The sequence below is a fragment of the Gallinula chloropus genome (assembly GCF_964237585.1).
Source record: "Gallinula chloropus genome assembly, chromosome: 2".
In the NCBI taxonomy this organism is placed as follows: domain Eukaryota; kingdom Metazoa; phylum Chordata; class Aves; order Gruiformes; family Rallidae; genus Gallinula; species Gallinula chloropus.
In genome coordinates this window covers 34,738,600-34,757,591 of record NC_140086.1, presented here as the reverse complement: position 1 = coordinate 34,757,591, position 18,992 = coordinate 34,738,600, and the positions used below count along the sequence as shown (strand labels likewise).

The window sequence follows — 18,992 nt, the reverse complement described above, 5'->3', positions numbered from 1 at the left end:
TAGAACACATGGATAAGCAAATGCTAAAAAACATCAAATAACAGAAAAAGTACAAACCTCTGATTGTACATGCCCCGGAAGTTATAATTTGCTCTATAATTGGGAATTGGCTTTGGATCTAATGGCCTGTAGATGGCAGGCTCTCCTCTTTTCATAGCCAGACCATTCAGCTCCACTGTTGGAGTTATACTGCCTGCAAAGAACAAACAATTCATGTAAGGCACTTAAATCACAGATACTGCAAAATACACAAGCAGGACTGAGATGAGCAGCAGAGAGCTGCATAATTTTTTTGTTCTTATGTTAAAAAAGAAGTAGCTACAATGTCATTTCAGTTTATCTAAAAGATAGGAATTACAGATGTCAACTTCATCACAAGTGATGAAAAGTAGCATGTCAGTGCTATCTCCATGCAGTTTCAGTCCATTAATCTTCACATATGAATGAAATAGGCAGTGCTGTAATCAAGCCGGTTAATCACCTTTCCAAAGTGCCTATAATAACTTATCACACTTTCTGAAACTATAAAGATAAAAAGAATAACATCTCCTCCCACTGAACACCATTAAACAGAACCACAGTTACTCCAAAGAGGCCCTGAAACAAAGAAGCAGCAGTAGGCATGACTGCAGCCATTTGGTAATCTTATGAGTCAGAAAAAACATTTTATTTGCAAGACATGAAAACAAGACTATGACTGAAAACGAACAGGAATGACCTAAGGGACCGAAATAAAACTACTGGAAATCAGTGTCTCTACAGCCACCTACTGGTGACAGAGCACAAAGACAGAAAGCAGCCAGCTCCTGCTCACCAGCATGGTCTCAAAAATGTCAAATAAAAAGCTACACTGTGGCTTCGTTTATTTCTTTATTTATTAAATAAAATGTTCGGCTATAGTATTCCCCGACTGTGCTAAGGAAAACCCTAAACGAGCACAATTAACATTCCAGTAACAAGGAGTTAATATTTTTTCAGAATATTTTCCTAAGAGGTTCAAATGCATTTAGCCCTACAACTATGATGCATTTCCAACCCTCCACTGAAGCTTTATATGCCAATTGATGAAAAATTGTATGCAATAAATATTATACAATTATATTTTCCAGAGCAAGGAGTGACTATGAATTCAACTATACAATAAAAATTAAAATGTCATTTTGATGAGAAGATACCTGGGCATATACCATATTCTTAGAGCAAAATTACAGACTCAAGTGATATGATTTTTAATGAACTCTCTTTAAGGATACACTCAGAGAAGCCAAGTAATACTCTGCAAGGTCAAGAATCAACCCCAGGATCACTTTTTTACAGAGGTTTGAGCCTCCAGCTTTCTGAACAGCCAAAGTGACTGTGACGGTGAAGGACCTGGGGCAAAACCGGTGTCCTGGGTCTGGAGAAGGAATGTGGTGTCCTCCAAAAGAGCAGAGAGCACTATCACATCACTCTCAAACAAGCCTTAAGGGCTGATGCTCTGGCTGAAGCACCCTTTTTTTTTTTCTTTTTTAAATGGCTTTAATATAAGAACAAAAATTTTTACAAAACAGGTGGGTGGGACGGCAGGGAAATAAAAAGGGAAGTGAAAAGGGAGGGGGGGAAGGAGTGTGAAAAGGAAAAGATGACATTATTTTCTCACAGCTTGCTTTCTTTGATCTCAGTTTGAAATACAGTAAGGAATGTTATTTTTATTTATTTTATTGAACAAGACAGAACAGATCACTGAACACGTGGCTGAGAGGTGTGCCTGAAAATGTGCTGCATGCATAGAAGACAACTCACAGGTAACACCTCAAAATGAAGGATGCAACACACCAATCCACATTCTTTCTATTATTGAAACAAAAGCTTCTAAAGCCATCTGAACCCTTTTTAAAAGCACAGGTTGTTATGAAGGAAAATACTTTTCAAAGTTCTCATACCAAATCCTGACGGTTGATTTACACAAGAGATGCAAATTCACAGGGTTGTACTGGATAAAAGTTCCAATTTCACCAGAAAATTAGCTAAAACAACTCTTGGGAAAAAAGTTTTATTATAGTAATAACAGTCAGTCCAGTCTGATTTTGTCCTGTCTTCTGTTAATCCCATACCATCATTTGGTATGGATGTATACATCCGAGGTTCAGCTAAATAATTCCAATTACAGTTTAATCATTTTAGGTATGCCCACTGAAAATTCTCTTGTGCACACTCACTAGAGGTTCTCCAGTGTACTATCATACCTATAAGACAACTGTGTTGATTCTCATCCTCCAACTTCACATACAACTTGTTAAATTTATTGACTATTCCAACACTTCAACAAGGTTTAACACAGAGAGGGAAATGTCTTACCTGGATTATTGTTAACATTATTTTTGGGTGGTCTAGGTGTTGGTTTGGGAAGGGTGGTTTCATTCAACGCTTTGCTAGCAGCAGCATGTTGGGCTTTTTTAATACTGCTTCCTTCAGCTTCCCAGGTCTGTTCTCCAAGAGTCAGCTGCACTGTGAACATCTTCAAAGACAAAGAACAGGTAAACACTGGCAAGATTATCACTGTGGGTTAGACCACTCTGTATACAAACTTCCAGGGCCTAAGAGAAGCTGTGCTCTTTTCATCAAATTCAACTCCTAGGTAACACATCTGATTCTGACAGAGACCAGTGTCCTTATCAGTGGGCGATATCTGGCCTTTTATATGACAAAGTAAACCAGCATAATGTTAATGTCAACCATCAAAGAACAGAATACTGTTTAAACCAAGTAATAATAACTGCAAACTGGTCCTCTGCTCTCTAAAGGCTATATACAGGTTGGCTAAGACTGTATTTCTTCACACATTTGAACACATTTAGTCACTTTTACCTGTAGAAAACAGGTTAAAAATGCTATTAAAACAAAAAAAGAAGTAACTTTGTAGTAATGCTTAACAAATACAAATGACTGCACTCTCTTTTAAGGCAGCAGAGAATGTGTTTCGCATTTTTACACAGTGAAAGAATTTCTCACACTCTCTGAATTTTGAAAATAATGTGTGTTGTTAAGGCAGCATCACAACTCAAATACGTTCAAAAATATAAAGAAAGAAAGAAAATAAGTATTATCTTTTTTGAATTAAATTGACTACTGATAAAGCCCATTTATATTTTAAAATCTTCAATAAAAGATTATTTTAAGCAGTAGCTATGCTGTGCAAGTCACTACAATAAAACACATTTAAGATAGTCTGTCTTCTATACAATACATACAGGTTCAAATTTGAACATTTAAGAACAAGAGGATAAAAGGTAAGAACTGAATGTCTTTTCCATACCAATTCCATACAGATAAGGCAAGATTTAATAGTCACACACAGTAAACTAAGATATACCTACCTCAGAAAACACACTAACTTACTTGAGGCAACATAAAGAAATCTACGTATTACCGTGAGGAGTATATGAAGTGTAATTTTCATCTGGAGAATTATTTGCTCTCTAAGTTTTAATATTGTTTAAACTTGCTAGATCCAGCACCAGGTATCTAGAGACAGACAGAACTGACAACTTTTAAATTTGCCTTAGCTGATATTTTCATTTAGCATGTACTGGCAAACAAGCATTTGAACCCAAGTGCGTACGTGCGTCCCAGCTCAGCCCTATGCACATGCACGCAGCGCCTATGAACTGAACGCTATAAATACATACTTGTGTCTTAATTACAGGCTTAAGTTTTGGCCTACTGTAATTTTCAGCAGCACAGTGCCAGTCCCTGGATCACAGTTCCTACAGCCATGCTTTTTTTTCCACAGCAGTCACGACAATTTCCTCACAAATCGTCTCTTAATTTTGCACTGTCAAACCCTACCCCCACCTGAAAGCCAACCTGGATATCAGAGCTAAATACACATAATTATATAAATTATCTATAAACATACATCCTTATCACTAAAGGAGCTGCAATTTGATTTCTGGATCTTGAGTTTACATGTTCTATATTTTGCAATAAAGTATTGGTGTAGTATTCTCATAGGAGAAAAATTATCTAGAACTTCAATCAAATTATGATGAATAATGGCTACTTATCTATTTATAACTCTCCCCTCAATGCTTAGGGCAATAAATAAATTCAAGATAATAAAAGGCTTGCTCGGTAGATTTCTATAGCTCAAACTCTAACCTTCTCACTTAGCCCATCTGACAAAATACTCCTGCAAAACACCCACACACAGTAGTAGGTGAGAATTTAATTAAAGGAGTAAAATTGCTTAAAGCAAAGTCTGGAGCAGACAATGAAGTACTCAAGTTCCGCAGGACCTAAGCTGACAGGCATTTCTCATCAATTTTCTAAGTCTGTATTTCTTACATTCAACCTAATTACCTGATGGTTAGAGAGTGGAAGCACAAAGGCCACCATGCTTTGTGCTCGTCCTTACTCCACTGTGCTCATAAGGTCAATCTCCCCTAGCTCTGGCTCCTCACTTTCTCTTTCCTCCTTCCCAAACTTCTGAAGTGTTACAGAATCATTTTGGCTGCAAAAAACCCTTCAGATCACCAAGTACACCCCTTGACCTAGCACTGCTATGTCCACTGCTAAACCATATCCCCAAGCACCACATCTACACATCTTTTCGATACCTCCAGGGATGGTGACTCAACCCATTCCCTGGGCAGCCTGCTCCTTGCCACTTTCCCTCTTTACTGTACAACCATCCACTTTCTTTTGCCACTGTCTCTTTTGTCTCCTCAGATGCCATTGACATAGAAGCACAGAAGCAATGATCACAGAATCACTAGATTAGAAAAGACCTTTAAATGATCGAGTCCAACCACACCTGTCCTATGCTAAACCATATGCCTAAGCACCTCATCTACCCGTCTTTTAAATATATCCAGGGTTGGTGATTCAACTGCCTCCCTGGGCAGTTTGTTCCAGTGCCTGATAACCCTTTTGGTGAAGAACTTTTTTCTAATGTCTAATCTGAACCTGCCCTGGTGCAGCTTTTGTCCATCCCCCCTCATCTTATCACTTGTTGCTTGGGTGAAGAGACCAACATCCACCTCTCTACAACCTCCTTCCAGGTATGTGGTGATAAGGTCTCCCCTCAGCCTTCTCTTCTGCAAGCTAAACAACTGCAGTTCCCTCAGCCACTCATCGTAAGGTTTGCTCTCCAGCCCCTTCACCAGCCTGGTAGCCCTTCTGTGGACACACTCCAGGACTTCAATGTCTTTCTTGTAGTGAGGGGCCCAAAACTGCACACAGCACTCGAGATGTGGCCTCACCAATGCCAAGTGCAGGGGCACAATCATGTCCCTAGACCTACTGGCCACACTACTTCTGATACAAGCCAGGATGCCACTGGCCTTCCTGGCCACCTGGCACACTGCTGGCTTGTGTTCAGTCAATCAATTGAACACACCCAAAAAGAATTTCTGATTTTTCTTATGATGAAGATTCCACCCGGATGGCAGACTCCTAGGAACACTTACTGCACTGTCAGGAGGCACCACTTCTCTCCCAGCTCAACTGTTTCCAGTTACCCATTCCCCCAGTTGCCAAAGCTTCCTTTCCAGAGACAGATAGGAAAAAAAACTATAAAAAATAACTGGTATTTGTGGTCATGGCACAGACAGCTGTCTTGTGGAGCATGTGTCTGAAAACCATGAAAACTACTAGTGGACAGGAACAGAGTATGTGTAGGAGGAAAGCAATGTGAGATGCTCCTTAAATGGCAAATAGCAGCAGCAGCATTACATCCTTCAGGTCAGGCTTTCTAGGACAGACTCAGCTCTATTTCACATATTCTATCAGGTATATAATCATATTACTAGCAAGACATTATATTAAGCTGCTAATATGGTCATAATAATTTCTATGCCCCTGCTTTTCTTAGGTAGAAGCTATGCCAGTCTCCATAGCCTTATTAATATCACTCTTGCTCTTCATCCCCCTCCCTCCTTTGTTTTTCTTATTTGCAGCACAGATCACAATCAGACAGTATTCTTCTGACTCTACACCACACATTTATTTTTCTTTTTATCCCTATGAATGGAACTAAAAATAATAAAAGCTAAATTGAAAAACTGAAAAAATTAAGAAATCCATTGCACACCTGGCTTTCAAAAAGTGCAGCTAAGGTTCAAGTAATTTCAATGCTATTAGTTCCTTCAAAAGTAATAGCAAATATATGTTAACTATTTCCTATCTTGCTAAAATTTAAAGAATAGCATGGATGTAAGGTAACTCAAATCTCTGTACTGCTGAGGGAAACAATCAGCCAAAACCGTATCTTTAGGTACAACCAAAGCACTTCTTACTTCACAGTAATGGGAAGAAGGTCTCAAAATAACTAAACAACACAACAGTGAAAAGTTACAGAAAGTGTCATCGATTTAACATGCTACAACCTAGAACCAACTGACCAGTGTATCCTGTGGTGCTAAACGCCTCCAGGAAGGAGAGAAGCACTTCCATCTCCATTTGCAATGAGGGATCCTGAAAGCCTGCTGATTCTAAGCAGCCCTGAACCTGCTGACATCATTTCCACCAGCATAAAGGATGCAGGAACACCAGTCAAACTAAAAGGTCAGTGATTTGCATCTACTCTGCACTAGCTGACATTAACTACAACTGAAAAACAAGGGGCAACAGCAGAGACACAGCTCATGACTAACTGAAACTGTTACTAACCTGCAGTGTAACCCCAGTCTTACGAAGTTTTGCCACTCTAGAAATACCAAGTACAAAGCAGCTATTAATTATGCCATTGTGTTCCTCAGAATTTTCCAGTCTTTTTTTCCTCCCTCAGATTGCTCCTAACTAGGGAGGAAATTCAAAAGTACATCTGAAAATTATTATCATGAGAATACCCCCCTGCATTCCCCATCATCCAAAAGTATCCTAAAGAAACTGGTATGATAACTGACTAGAATTAACTGCCGGTTCACTAGAAACAACATAAATGCTGTAGTCATATGAAGAGTCTTAGTATCACTGTAAATCTTAAAATTGCACAGAATTTAAAGGAAGGAACAAAAAGAAAGTTTGTGCCCTATAATGCAACGTCCAAAGATACAGTATCAATGCAATTCGCTTTATGGACACAGAATCATATCAATAAATGCTTTAAAAAATGACACAAATGAGCTTTGTTGTCATCTGCACTACCATGAAACAAGTGCAGAGGTAGTTACCAGAGGCCCATCAATTTGGGTAAAAGATTCATGCAGCTTAAAAAGCAAATGCTTCAAAATTATTAAGAAAGGGTGGTGATACCCTGGAAAGACCTTCACAAGCTCTTTAAAGAGACCAACAAATATAAACTCAAAGGTGGAAGTCAAAGTAAGCTACAAAATGATCTATAGGGCTGCAACAGAGATACAGACATACTTTCTGAAAGCATAGTGGAAAAAAAATATCAAAATAAAGCACAGTAGGAAACCCCCTACACTAGAAACATGGCTGTGTTTGACAAGCGATCTTGTCCAGACCATGACATTATCTGTTCAGCATTTAACGTATGGCTCATCACCTGGAACTGTGACCTTACCTTGGCATGAGCAGGCCCTCTTTCATTCAGAAGCTTATACTGGGGTTGAATTCTATTGAAACGGGCTAACTCATTTACCAGACACATTGGAGTTTTCTCTTTGGGGTTTGCCATGTTATCTTGGAGAGGAGCTGTAAATAAAGAGTCTGTAAAGTTTGTGTGGAGAAATGTATTCTTCACAACTTCGCAAAGCTTTGCAAAAGCAGCAGCATGCTTAGAAAAGAAAATACTTTGGCTAAAAAAAATAATTTCTGCACATATGCTAAGTACAATGGTTAAATACCATTTACATATTTAATAATAGAGATTATTCATTTCATAACCACTTTGATTACATGCAATTTAAAAAGATACAACTATTTATTTCCAAAAATGTCTCTATAAAAAGATGACCATATAGGAGGACATATATATATGCTATATTTTCTATGTCAACAAAGTTTACTGTCAGGAGTATACTGGTTCCAGGAATTGACTACTCTTTCAGTGTGGTTCTCTCAACACTTTGACACGTAAGGGGACAGCATAAGAGTTAGAAGATAAATATAGCAGATGAAACCCTGTGGTTTAACTTACTTCTCCCTGCTTCTTTCCAGTGTTTTAGTCTTTTCTCACAATAACAAAGTCACTCTCGGAGCACTCCCAAAGAACACCTTTCTTCGCCCTTTAAGGATTTTGTTCTGCTTTTCTTAAGACTACTTACTTCATGTATGCTGCCTTACTATTTTTTAACCTTCTGCTGTTTCTTTATCAACTTATTTCTATTTGTGCTTAACATACACTGTCATTTCCTGCTTATTTTTGGGGGATAACATTTCTGTATTTTATACCCAGTTCAGCATAGGAACTACAGCATTTATTAGGCTACAAAGGAAACACTGAATACTGCCAAGCAGTCTGAAGACATTCTGTTCTAGGGAAGAGAAATACACTTGGAGACCTTCCTGCACCACTAAAACTTCTCTATAAAAGATACGCTCAGAATTTAACAAAATAGACATGTTCTTTTCTGAGCTTTTTTATCACTGATCAACACTTCACTCTAAGTCTGAGCCCAGTGAAAGAAGCTTAACGTAGTAAACAGTCTATTTAGCAAAAGATTTTTCTACAGGATTTTTCTCCTCTACTTTAATCCTCTTTAAGACCTAACTTTATTTTTTAATTTAACAAGTCATCAAAAAGATTTATTTGAACATCAAAGAAAATATCCCTGGACCAACTTACCTGGTGAGTTGCTAGAAGGCGCGGGATCCACAAGGCCGGCAGTAGGACTGCTACAGCTGGCAGCCGACTCCGAAATGGACCCGTTCATTGAGGACGGCAGACCCAGTGTATTTGTAGTTGCAACTGGTAGGGGTAGCACCATAGGGGACATGGGAGGTCCAGCCAGGTTTGTTGCAGTCTGCATCTTAACTTGTGCCATTGCCTATCACTGCAATAAACAAATTACTATCAGCAGGGCATTTTGCATTTTGAATGTTAAATGACAGTAGTGATACTAACATGTTTTTTGCTCCTGGATCTGGGTCACAAACTACCCATGAAAGTCATGCCTCTACATGCATTACTTTCAAACTGTTGCACAGAGTTCACAACCAAAGAAAATCACCGGAGCAGAACCCACACACCCTGACTACAAGTTATGCTGCTCAACTATGGGGTGACGCTGCCTGAAAGTCAGCAGGCAGAATGATTACTATGGAATAGAATTCCATATAATTATTCTGTGGATGAGATTAAACAGATCATGTCTTTGCAACAAACTGTCGTAGAAACCTTTTGCCATCGTTTTTCCAGTAAAGTGCAAACAAGGCCACAAGAGAAAATCCCCATTTTTCCTGTCTGCTACCAAAATAGAAAAAAACAAACAAACAACAACAGCAAAGAAGCAAGTTCTGAAAAATCACTGCTTATCCAGCCAACATGCTGGTGCACCACTGGAGCACTTCAATCCTTATATAAATTACTAGCACCGGCACCAGGATTTCCTAAACTAGCCCTTAATCCAGTGCCTAAAGCATTTACCTGGAATATGCCAGGTACTAATTACCTCTCTTTATCTGCCCAAATTAGGTTCTTTATTACAAATAGCTGTTTCTGGCTAAGTCTACGTGCATAAATAACCAGGGTCAGGGCGCGGCTCCTTCATAGTATTCACTGAGTGTATGCTCCTTGGCAAAAAAATTTGGCTACTGATAAAAAAACTCCTGCAAAAACCACATGGGAGCAGTTCAGAGGCCAGCAGGCACCTCAAGCAATCCACTCAAATAAGCAAGGAGGCAATCATTCGCAGTCCTCCAGGAAAAAGTCATGGGCTTCTCCTTTCAGCATAAGGAGCAAACAGGATCATAGAATCACAGAAAGGTTTGTGTTGGAAGAGACCTCAAAGAACATGCCCCATGGGCAGCTCCCATTAGACCAGGTTGCCCAAAGACCCATCCAGCCTGGCCTCGAATGGGGCCAGGGAGGGGGCAGCCACAGCTTCTCTGGACAGCCTGTGCCAGAGCCTCACCACTCTCACAGTAGAGTTTCTCCCTAATATCTAACCTAAACCTACCCTTTTTTAGTTTAAAGCCATTACCCTTTGTTGCTATGCTCCCTGACAGTCCCTCTCCAGCTTTCCTAAAGGCCCCTTCAGGTACTGGAAGGCTGCAGTAAGGTCTCCCTGGAGCCTTCTCTTCTCCAGGCTGAACAACCTCAATTCTCTCAGCCTGTCTTCACAGGAGATGTGCTACAGCCCTCTGATCATATTTGTGGCTCTTCTCTGGACTTGTTCCAACAGCTCCATGTCCCTCTTAAGTTGGGGACCCCAGAGCTGGATGCCGTACCCCAGGTGGGGTCTCAGCAAGGCAGAGGAGAAAGGCAGAAGCTCCTCCCTTGACCTGCTGATCACGCTCTTTTTGATGCAGCCCAGGATATGGCTGGATTTCTGGGCTGCAAGCGTGCACTGCCAGCTCATGTTGATCAACATACACATGTCCTTCTCCTCAGTGCTGCTCTCAATCCATTCTCCACCCAGCCTGTAGCTGTGGTTGCAATTGCCCTAACCCATGTCCAGGACCTTGTACTTAGTCTTGCTGATCTTCATGAACTTCCCATGGGCCCACCTCTCAAGCCCGTCAAGGTCCATCTGGGTGGCATCCCTTCCCTCCAGTGTCAACCACACCACATAGCTTGGTGTCATCAGCAAACTTGCTAGGGGTACACATGATCCCACTGTCTGTGTCTCTACCAAAGATGTTAAATAGTGCCAGTGCAGTACCAATCTCTGAGGAACGCCACTCATCACTGGTCTCCACGTGGACATCAAGCAATTGACTGCATCTCTATGACCATCCAGCTAATTCCTTATCCACTGAGCAGTCCACCCATTAAATCTGTGTCTCTCCAATTTAGAGACAAGGATATCATGCAAGACAGTGTCAAATGCTATGCACAAGTCTAGGACAATGAATTTTATTCAGTAACATGGACATAGACTGTATTTTTTAGGGTTCATACACATGATATTGTCTGTACAGAGTAGATTGAGAGAAGAATGCTCTAACAGCCAGTGAACAGCCTGGGGACCTGGGCTCTCACCTGGCAGCAGCTCTGACTAAGGCAGAGGAGGACAGGAGCCCAGCTCTCCTCCATCATAGGCAGCACCCTTACCAGTAAGCCATTTGCTACTTCTGCTGAGGTTCCTAAGTGTTGTAGTTTTGCATGACCGGGTTCTGGCGGAGAAAGGGATGGGGGCTGCAGGGGTGGCTGCTGCAAGAAGCAGCTAGAAGCTCACTGCAAGCCCCAGAAAGAAAACATCAGCCAACTCAAGTCCAGAGTCATTGCTGACTAAGGCCAAACCTACCAGCGATGGCCACAGCACCTCTGGGAATCTCATTTAGGAGGAAAAAAACCACAAGCAGGTGCTTTTTGCCACTAGAGAAGGAAGTGAGAGTATGTAAGAAACTGTGCAGGCACCAAGCCAGGGAAGAAGGCGGGGAGGGGATTGGGGGGGGATGAGGTGCCCCAGGTGTTGGAGATTCCCCTGCAGCCCATGGAGAAGACCATAATGAAGCAGGTTGTCCCCCTCCAGCCCATGGATAATGATGGGGAGCAGAGATCCCATCTACAGCCCGTGGATGACCCCATGGAGGAGCGGGTGGAGACACCTGTGACTCTGTAGGAAGCCCACGTTGGAGCGAAACCTGAAGCCTGTGGAGAGACCAACTCATACTGGAGCAGGTTTGCGGGGGGAATTGGGACTCTCTAGGGGGAACAGGCTGGAGCAGTCTGGGCCTGAAGATAAGCACCCCATGGAAGGGAGCCATGCTGGGGCAGTTGGTAAGGAGCTGACGCCCCGACAGAATGGACTCATGGAGAAGTTCATGGAGGACTGTCTCCCGTGGGTGGGACCCCAGGCTGCAGCAGGGGAAGGGTGTAAGTAATGCCCTCCCCTACCCCCACCCCCCAAGTTGTTTCCCAAGAAGGAAAGCAGCTCCTGAGGAACTCACCAAAGCCCCCATTCCCCACTTCTCCCCCTGCCACAATGAGAGTGAAGAAGGGAACAAAATCAAGACTAAAGTGAAATCTGCTAAGAAGGAAGGGGGGGGCGGGGCTGGGGGAGGAGCTTTAAGATCTGGCCACACTTCCCATTACCCAACCCTGGTGTCACTGTGTGTGCAGTGCAGTGTAATGAATTAGAGAGTTATCTTTCCTTTATTCTGCATTGAGTCTGTTTTGCCCGTGACACTGATTGCAGAATGATCTCTCCCTGTCCTTATCTTGACTCCTACGCCTCTCAATATCTATTTTCTCCCTTGTCCAGATGAAAAGGGGAGTGATAGAGAGGCTTTGGCAGGCATCTGGCCTCCAGCCAAGGCCAAACCACCACACTACGTAAACATCCCATCTGGCACCTGAAAATTTTTTACCTAAAGTATCTTTGAAACAAGTGCACCTATATAAAAAGTTTTGATTGCATCAGTATTCCCCCTCCCCAATCCACTAAAAAATATCCAAGTATCTCCACTCAGAGGGTCAGTAGTGTTAGATTAAGATCCCAAATCACTCGATACACCATAGAGTGCAACTACTCTAACACTCTTGCACTAGTTAAATGAAAATAATAAATCCTATTACTGTTACTCTGTGCTTTAGAGAAGAGGTTCAGACTGGAACACCATTTTTATTACTGAGGAAAGACCGAAAACTGACTTCAACCTCTGGAAAGGCGAAATAAAAAAAATAAATCAAAAGTAAGCTCAGATGCAATCACTTGCCCTTTTCATAAATAACATAAGTAAAATGCTAATAGTGACAGATTATAAAAATACATATGTAGTCCTCTGAGATATATTCAAGTACTTCATGTTTTCACAAATACTAAATTCAGACAGCAAAAATCCTACTGTCACTTCAGAGCAAATGTCATACAATACAGCTGGTATTGTTGGAAGGGCCAAGCTTAAAGACTGAAAATGTATGTGACTATGGAATTCTTTGCTGTACTGCATGTTTAATTCTGATTTTAAATGTATTGGTATAGAACAGAATTAATTTTAAAAGTTACTTTAAACTAAGTCAATTAGGCCATATTTACTACACATCTTTAAAATGCAAGCAACATAAAATATTATCACAATAATTAAAGTTTTAAAAACTCCTTAGAGTATTTACAGCATTATTGCTTACAACCATGAGTACAAGAAAGTCATCGCTCATGTAATACTGTACGAGATACTACGGAATACCTATTGTCAGGCCCTGCCAGTTGTGAATTATCCTTACAGCTTCCAGTACCTTAAAAGCTTGTTGTTCTTCTCAAGAATGCAAAAATTACTAATAATCAAATAAAATCACATGCTTTACAAAGTATATTTATAGCTCCTATAGTATTTCCGTGTGTTTTGCAGGATTGACCCTTTTCTATCGAGGATTTTTAAAAGTCACTTTGATAATAGTATCAACGAACTACAAAAATTAGTAAGGTGAAGTTTAGGAGAAAAAAAACATTATCTTACAGTAAAGTACTTAAGAAATGAAACCATGAAATCTAAATAAAATCATAACATATTAGGTGTTGGGGTATGCTTATTTTATTAGGTGTCTTACATATTTAAAGCTGAAGAACTCCTACAAGGAACTATAACTATCTTGTAAATTAGTCTTCATAAACAAAGATGCTGGGGGGTAAATATAACTGCAGGGACTACCTCTTAAGTACTTGAAATACAAAGATAATCAGTTTCTGATCAGTATGAAAAATCCACTAATCAAGAGTGCAGAGAGAATATAGTTGATATAGTGCTGTCATGTCATTTTCACATGCCAAATGTTATCACAATCAGACAAAAGCTATGTGCTACATTTTTTTGTTACCTATTTGAGACATCTAACAGTGTTGTACTATTTTATGAACAGCAACACAAAAGCGTTTTGGTGCCTTCCAGCCACAAGCACAAACCTACACAACAAAATGTAGGACTTTGGGAAGAGCTTTCACTAAGATGGTGAAAGATGAGATGCAGTTATATAACCAAAATAATATTACATCTTCTGTGTGGATGTTTTTGAGAAAGAAATGTATCTGGCGTATACAAAAGGGATAGTTTATTTAGGATATTACGAATACAACTTAAAAAGCCCCCACTACCTCCTTTCAAATGGTTAACCCAAGTCACGTCTAGAGAACCGCTACACCCAAGCGTTTCCAGGGGAGTTTCTGTGGATGCCAGGCAGTGGTTACAGACGCCTGGGTTGTGGTGAGAACGCCGGACCGCGCCGCTGTGGCTGCCAGCTGTGTGCCTCTCGTGAGCCGCCAGCTGCCTCACCAAGACATCACAGCAGTGACATTTCTTGTGGTCTTAATCACATATGTGCCTCCCCTGTCAAAGCCCGCAAGCACTGCAAGTTTTTGTGAAGTTATATCCCAGAGCTCATGGCGTCGTCAGGAGTGCTCAGATCACCTTTTTTTCCTCTCTTACCCGCACGGCTGTATTGGAAATGTGAGAGCAGACATCTAAAGGGATGCAAAGATACCATGATTGCATTTCACTTCACTTCCACTTCTGAAAGTGATTTGTACACAGGCAATTACACAGGTTTCAACAAACAGTTGGTATCAACTTCCTTGTTAAACTATTAGATGTCAATTTTCCTCACACTAAAAAAACTAAACCAAACTTACATTAAAGCAACAAAACACGCCCCCCCACACACATACACACTTTAAAATTTAAATACTCTTGTCAAATATTCCATTAATTTTTCTTTAAGTTAGGAAGTACAACATTAATTTAGTTGTAGTCACAGATGCAGAATATTTTCAGTAACTGTGAATAGACTCACGTCATACTAAAAAGCATCACACACCATAAAGAATTACTTCCACTTCTTCCGATGATTTCTTGCACTTTTCTTGAACATTAATCACTTTATATCCTTAGATCTTATAAGATATTAATTAAATGCTCCAGTGAAAGGATTCTTAGAATATGTCACATTAAATGAATAAATAAAGACAGAGAAAGTAGATAAGACAGCACAGACAATGGAAAACATGAACAATGACTTTTCAAGTTAAACCACTTTCACACCATGGAAAAAAATGAAAAAGCAAGGCATCACTTGAAACACAAGTTGTTGTATGAAAAAACAAGACTCAGAGAGACTTATGATCTTAGTGGCCAAAACAGAGGCCTGGGCTTCATCTGTGCAGAAAGTGAAAATGCAGATATGCACCAGGGTGTTACCACACTTTCACATCCAACCCAAGGTACCAAATCTACTCTGCATATAATTATGTAATACATGGCACCTACTATGTATTTGTGAAGTGCTTTACAAAGGTAACGACTGAGGGCCAGCCACTCCTGAGTAAGAAAAACTATCTGACTTATATCTCAGATACCCAATACTTCAGCATATATATGTTCTCACCAGTGCTCATTTCTCAGAACAGTATGACATTAACTATCCCAATTCCTTTTCTGCAGAATTGCTACCCAGTGAATTCTGGCCTGTGCTCTGTGAATCTGACCGTTCTGCAGCTAATGAGACTTTGTGCTTTTGCCTTCCATGAATTCACTTATTTAAAAAAAATAAGGGTGGGGACGGATGGGGAGATGGGACACAAAATAAAAAAGAATTTCAATTTTTCAAGATCACACTGAATTTAAATTCTAGTTGTAAAGTGCAGCCTCCTGCAAGCCTGCTTTATAGTATCTACAAATTTACTAAGTGCACTTTTCCATCCACATCATTAATGAAAAAACATTAATGAAAGCTCCAGGAACAGCATTACAAGAGACTGGGGGCAGTGTCTAAGCAGGCAGCATCTCAAGGTTTTTTCCAGACCTACTCGTGCTTTGGTTCTCAGCTTATAAATGTGATTCTCCTGTAAAAGTCCCCAACTCACAGAACTCTAATAAAGTTAATCGTTTCCTAAGTAAGGAGGGTTTAATTTTAGCCTTGAAATGTCATTAAACTCTCTGTTCTCCTTCTATTCTCTTGATATTACTTCACTCAGTTACACAAAAACATACAAAACCACCAGAAGGCAAAACGTGTTTCTTGTGTGCCACTTCTCACATTTATGGCAAATATTATACATATAAGCATATTAATACAGAAAGTACTACAGAAGTCCTAAGCTTTATGTGATTTCTTTTTACTGTGTTGTATCTAGCAGCTCATTTGAGGATGACAGAAAAGATACAGCTCTGCATTACCTTCAGAGCAGCTGTTAATTGAATCTTTTCTGTTCTATAAAATCAAATAACAAGATAGCCACACAGTAGCAGCGTAGCAAGAGCATGACTTAAAGCAACAGTCAGCAGATGGTTATCTAGAATTACTAACAAAATTGATCTTATTTATATATTTTTAAATAGGCAAAATTGACAAGCTACACATAAAATCACACAGGGTCTCTATATATTACATATTACTGCTGGCCCCCACGATTTATCCTTTCCATTTACTCCTCCATAAATTAGTTGTGTTTTGCCTTACTGGGATGGTTTGCCAACAGTCAAACTAATCTAATGACGTGCTCCCACAGCAGAGGACAATCCCGTGTCCTCTCTCCACTACAGCAAAAAGCTACGGCTCTTCTGTCCATTTACCTCACTGAACCAGCTCACAGGAGGGTGAGGAAGGAGATGAGAGAAGTGTCTGTGTCTGCACAGGGAGGGCCATAAGCTCCTGACCTGGAATGGGAGCAAGGAATTAGCCCTTCCAACTCCTGCTAATCAGCTTAGCTTTGCTGTCAAAGCAATACACCAAAGTTCAGCTCCTTCACGCTGTTCAACATAAAACCTGCTATCTCATCCTCAGTGATTTACTCTTCAGAAATCTGTGGCCAGTGTTTTGTTTTGGCTGTCTTTTACACTAGAGACTCTTAATTTCACTGGAAATCTAGACATAGCTATCAGCTAATTAACAACTAATACATGAGAGCATCTTAAGTTAGACCTTACAAGCATTTTACTTTCCTGAAGTATGGGGGGGGGAGGGGGAAGTGGTGGGGAGGAAGGGGGCGTTGGTGTGGGAAGCCACCACTACACTAACTCTTTTATTTTGGTTATTTTGATAAAATAATTTGCAACCAAAGACAAACACACACACAAAACAGTAAGACAAATAGACACAGGATATTCAGGATTAATAATACTGAAAATCCAAGGAGCTGCAAGGCTTACAAAACAGTTCCCGTACTTGCTCAGCGCTAAGCCCAGCCCCTGAGGACTGACTAAACCCTACAGCTCCTGACAGGCAGCTTCCTTTGCTCTTGGCCTGGAGCAGGCGGCAAGGCCGGGCCAGGCGGCTGCAGCGGACACCAAGTCAGAACATTAAAACCCACCACACTTCCAGAAAACACAGAAGAAGTTGTTTTTGTAAGGATATTATCATCCACAGAGGAATATCCTTTGGAAACTCCTATACACGATCAGTAAGCTTTCTGAGGGGAGGCAGGAAAGTATTTAAAAAAAAAAAAAAAGAAGTAGGAAATTGAATAGATTAAAAATCTGCACTCTCAATACTTTTCAACCACTTCTTCAAACAGCAGTCAGCTCAGCTTCCCTTCTGAATTACTACACAGGACAAGCACATTAAAACAAAGCACATACAAGAAAATGACTTAAGACTCAGAAGACTCAGCTAGAAACTGCTTCATCTCACAAACTTTTTCAGCTTGATGCTGTATCAGTTCCCTAATCTCCAACACTGCGCTGACCCAAGATGCTACATGAAGCACGTGTATCTCTGAATCAGCGATCAGATTTGCATTACTTGGGAATATACATATTATTAGCATGTCTCACCAACTCAATTCACCTCTAACAGCTCTGTTTACAACATCTTTGTATAATTTTGAAAAGAGAGGAAAAATCTCCAAACAAAACTAAACCAGACAAACAAAGGTAACTAATTACAGATTCAAACCCAACAAACTAAGACTTTCTCAATCAAAATGGCCAAAGGTAGCAGGTTTTGTTGCTATTTAATGATGACGAGTTAATAATGGTGCAACAACAGAAAAGGCTTACCCTGTGATCAAGTTAAGATTCATACAGCTTGAAATACACAGTGCATGTCACAGAGCAAACAAATGTAATAAGCAAGCATTTTGGACATAGTAAATTGCTTAAGCCACTACAGTAAGAGATGAGTAACCAATACAAAAAAATATGGGACCAAGGCAGCCATCTACACGTGCAGTGTATCTCTCACCAGAACAGTTACTGTATAGCACTGCTGTCGAGTGAGATATGAGGATTCAGGTAAGGATTAAAGACATCTATGATTTAGATTTCCAAATACAAGCAATGTGTCTACACTCCCACTGGAGTCAAAGAAAATACAGTATGGAATTCAGTAAACCACCCATGGTTTACCAGTACTATTTGAGGTGTCCTAAGTTATCCATCAGCTGCTGCCTCAACAAGCAAAAGTCAGACCCATGCCACATCTGACACTGCTCATGTCAGATGGTTCAGAAAACTCTGAGAGGAAAAGGCAATGAAATGGCAATAATGTGTATAAACAAATGTCTTACACCATGAGTCGATACAACCAGCGGACCCAAGGAGTTACTGACAGTGATCACCAAGCTTGCTTCTCTCTTAGCGTTAGCTAAACCACTCAGTTGAGTGGAAGCTGAAGACTGGATGGGATAACTTAGTGTCTCACACTGCACTAGATGCTGAAACACAGGCAGCTGAATGAAAACCAAACCCGTCTTCAACAGCAAGTGACCATGGAGCTCATAAAAACTAACAGACACAGTTACAGAAGCAAATAAAGTTCCTCGCAGAGGGGTTCGCCACGTAATATATTTGCCTAAGACAGACCTTTTTGGAAGGAATGATGGAAAACACAGGGGTTAGGGCACTGACTGTAGTTGTGCACATTTGCATGTGCAAGAGCCTAAAACCTTGTAAGAAGAGAAACTTTAGAGAAAGTGGAGCGTACTGACAGGCAGGAATGCAACTCTTCC

At 40.5% G+C, this 18,992-nt stretch overlaps 1 protein-coding gene across 1 annotated transcript in view; it reads right to left on the bottom strand.

Moving 5' to 3' along the window:
• Positions 1 to 18,992, bottom strand: part of STAU2 (staufen double-stranded RNA binding protein 2) — a 172,904-nt gene that overhangs the window by 143,075 nt on the left and 10,837 nt on the right. Inside the window, exons 2-5 of the mRNA XM_084260187.1 lie at positions 8,735 to 8,942; positions 7,511 to 7,641; positions 2,338 to 2,497; positions 58 to 193 (exon numbers count right to left, since the gene is read on the bottom strand). Coding sequence (XP_084116313.1) covers positions 58 to 193; positions 2,338 to 2,497; positions 7,511 to 7,641; positions 8,735 to 8,933 — 626 coding nt within the window. The 5' untranslated portion in view covers positions 8,934 to 8,942. The remainder of the gene's footprint in view (positions 1 to 57; positions 194 to 2,337; positions 2,498 to 7,510; positions 7,642 to 8,734; positions 8,943 to 18,992) is intronic.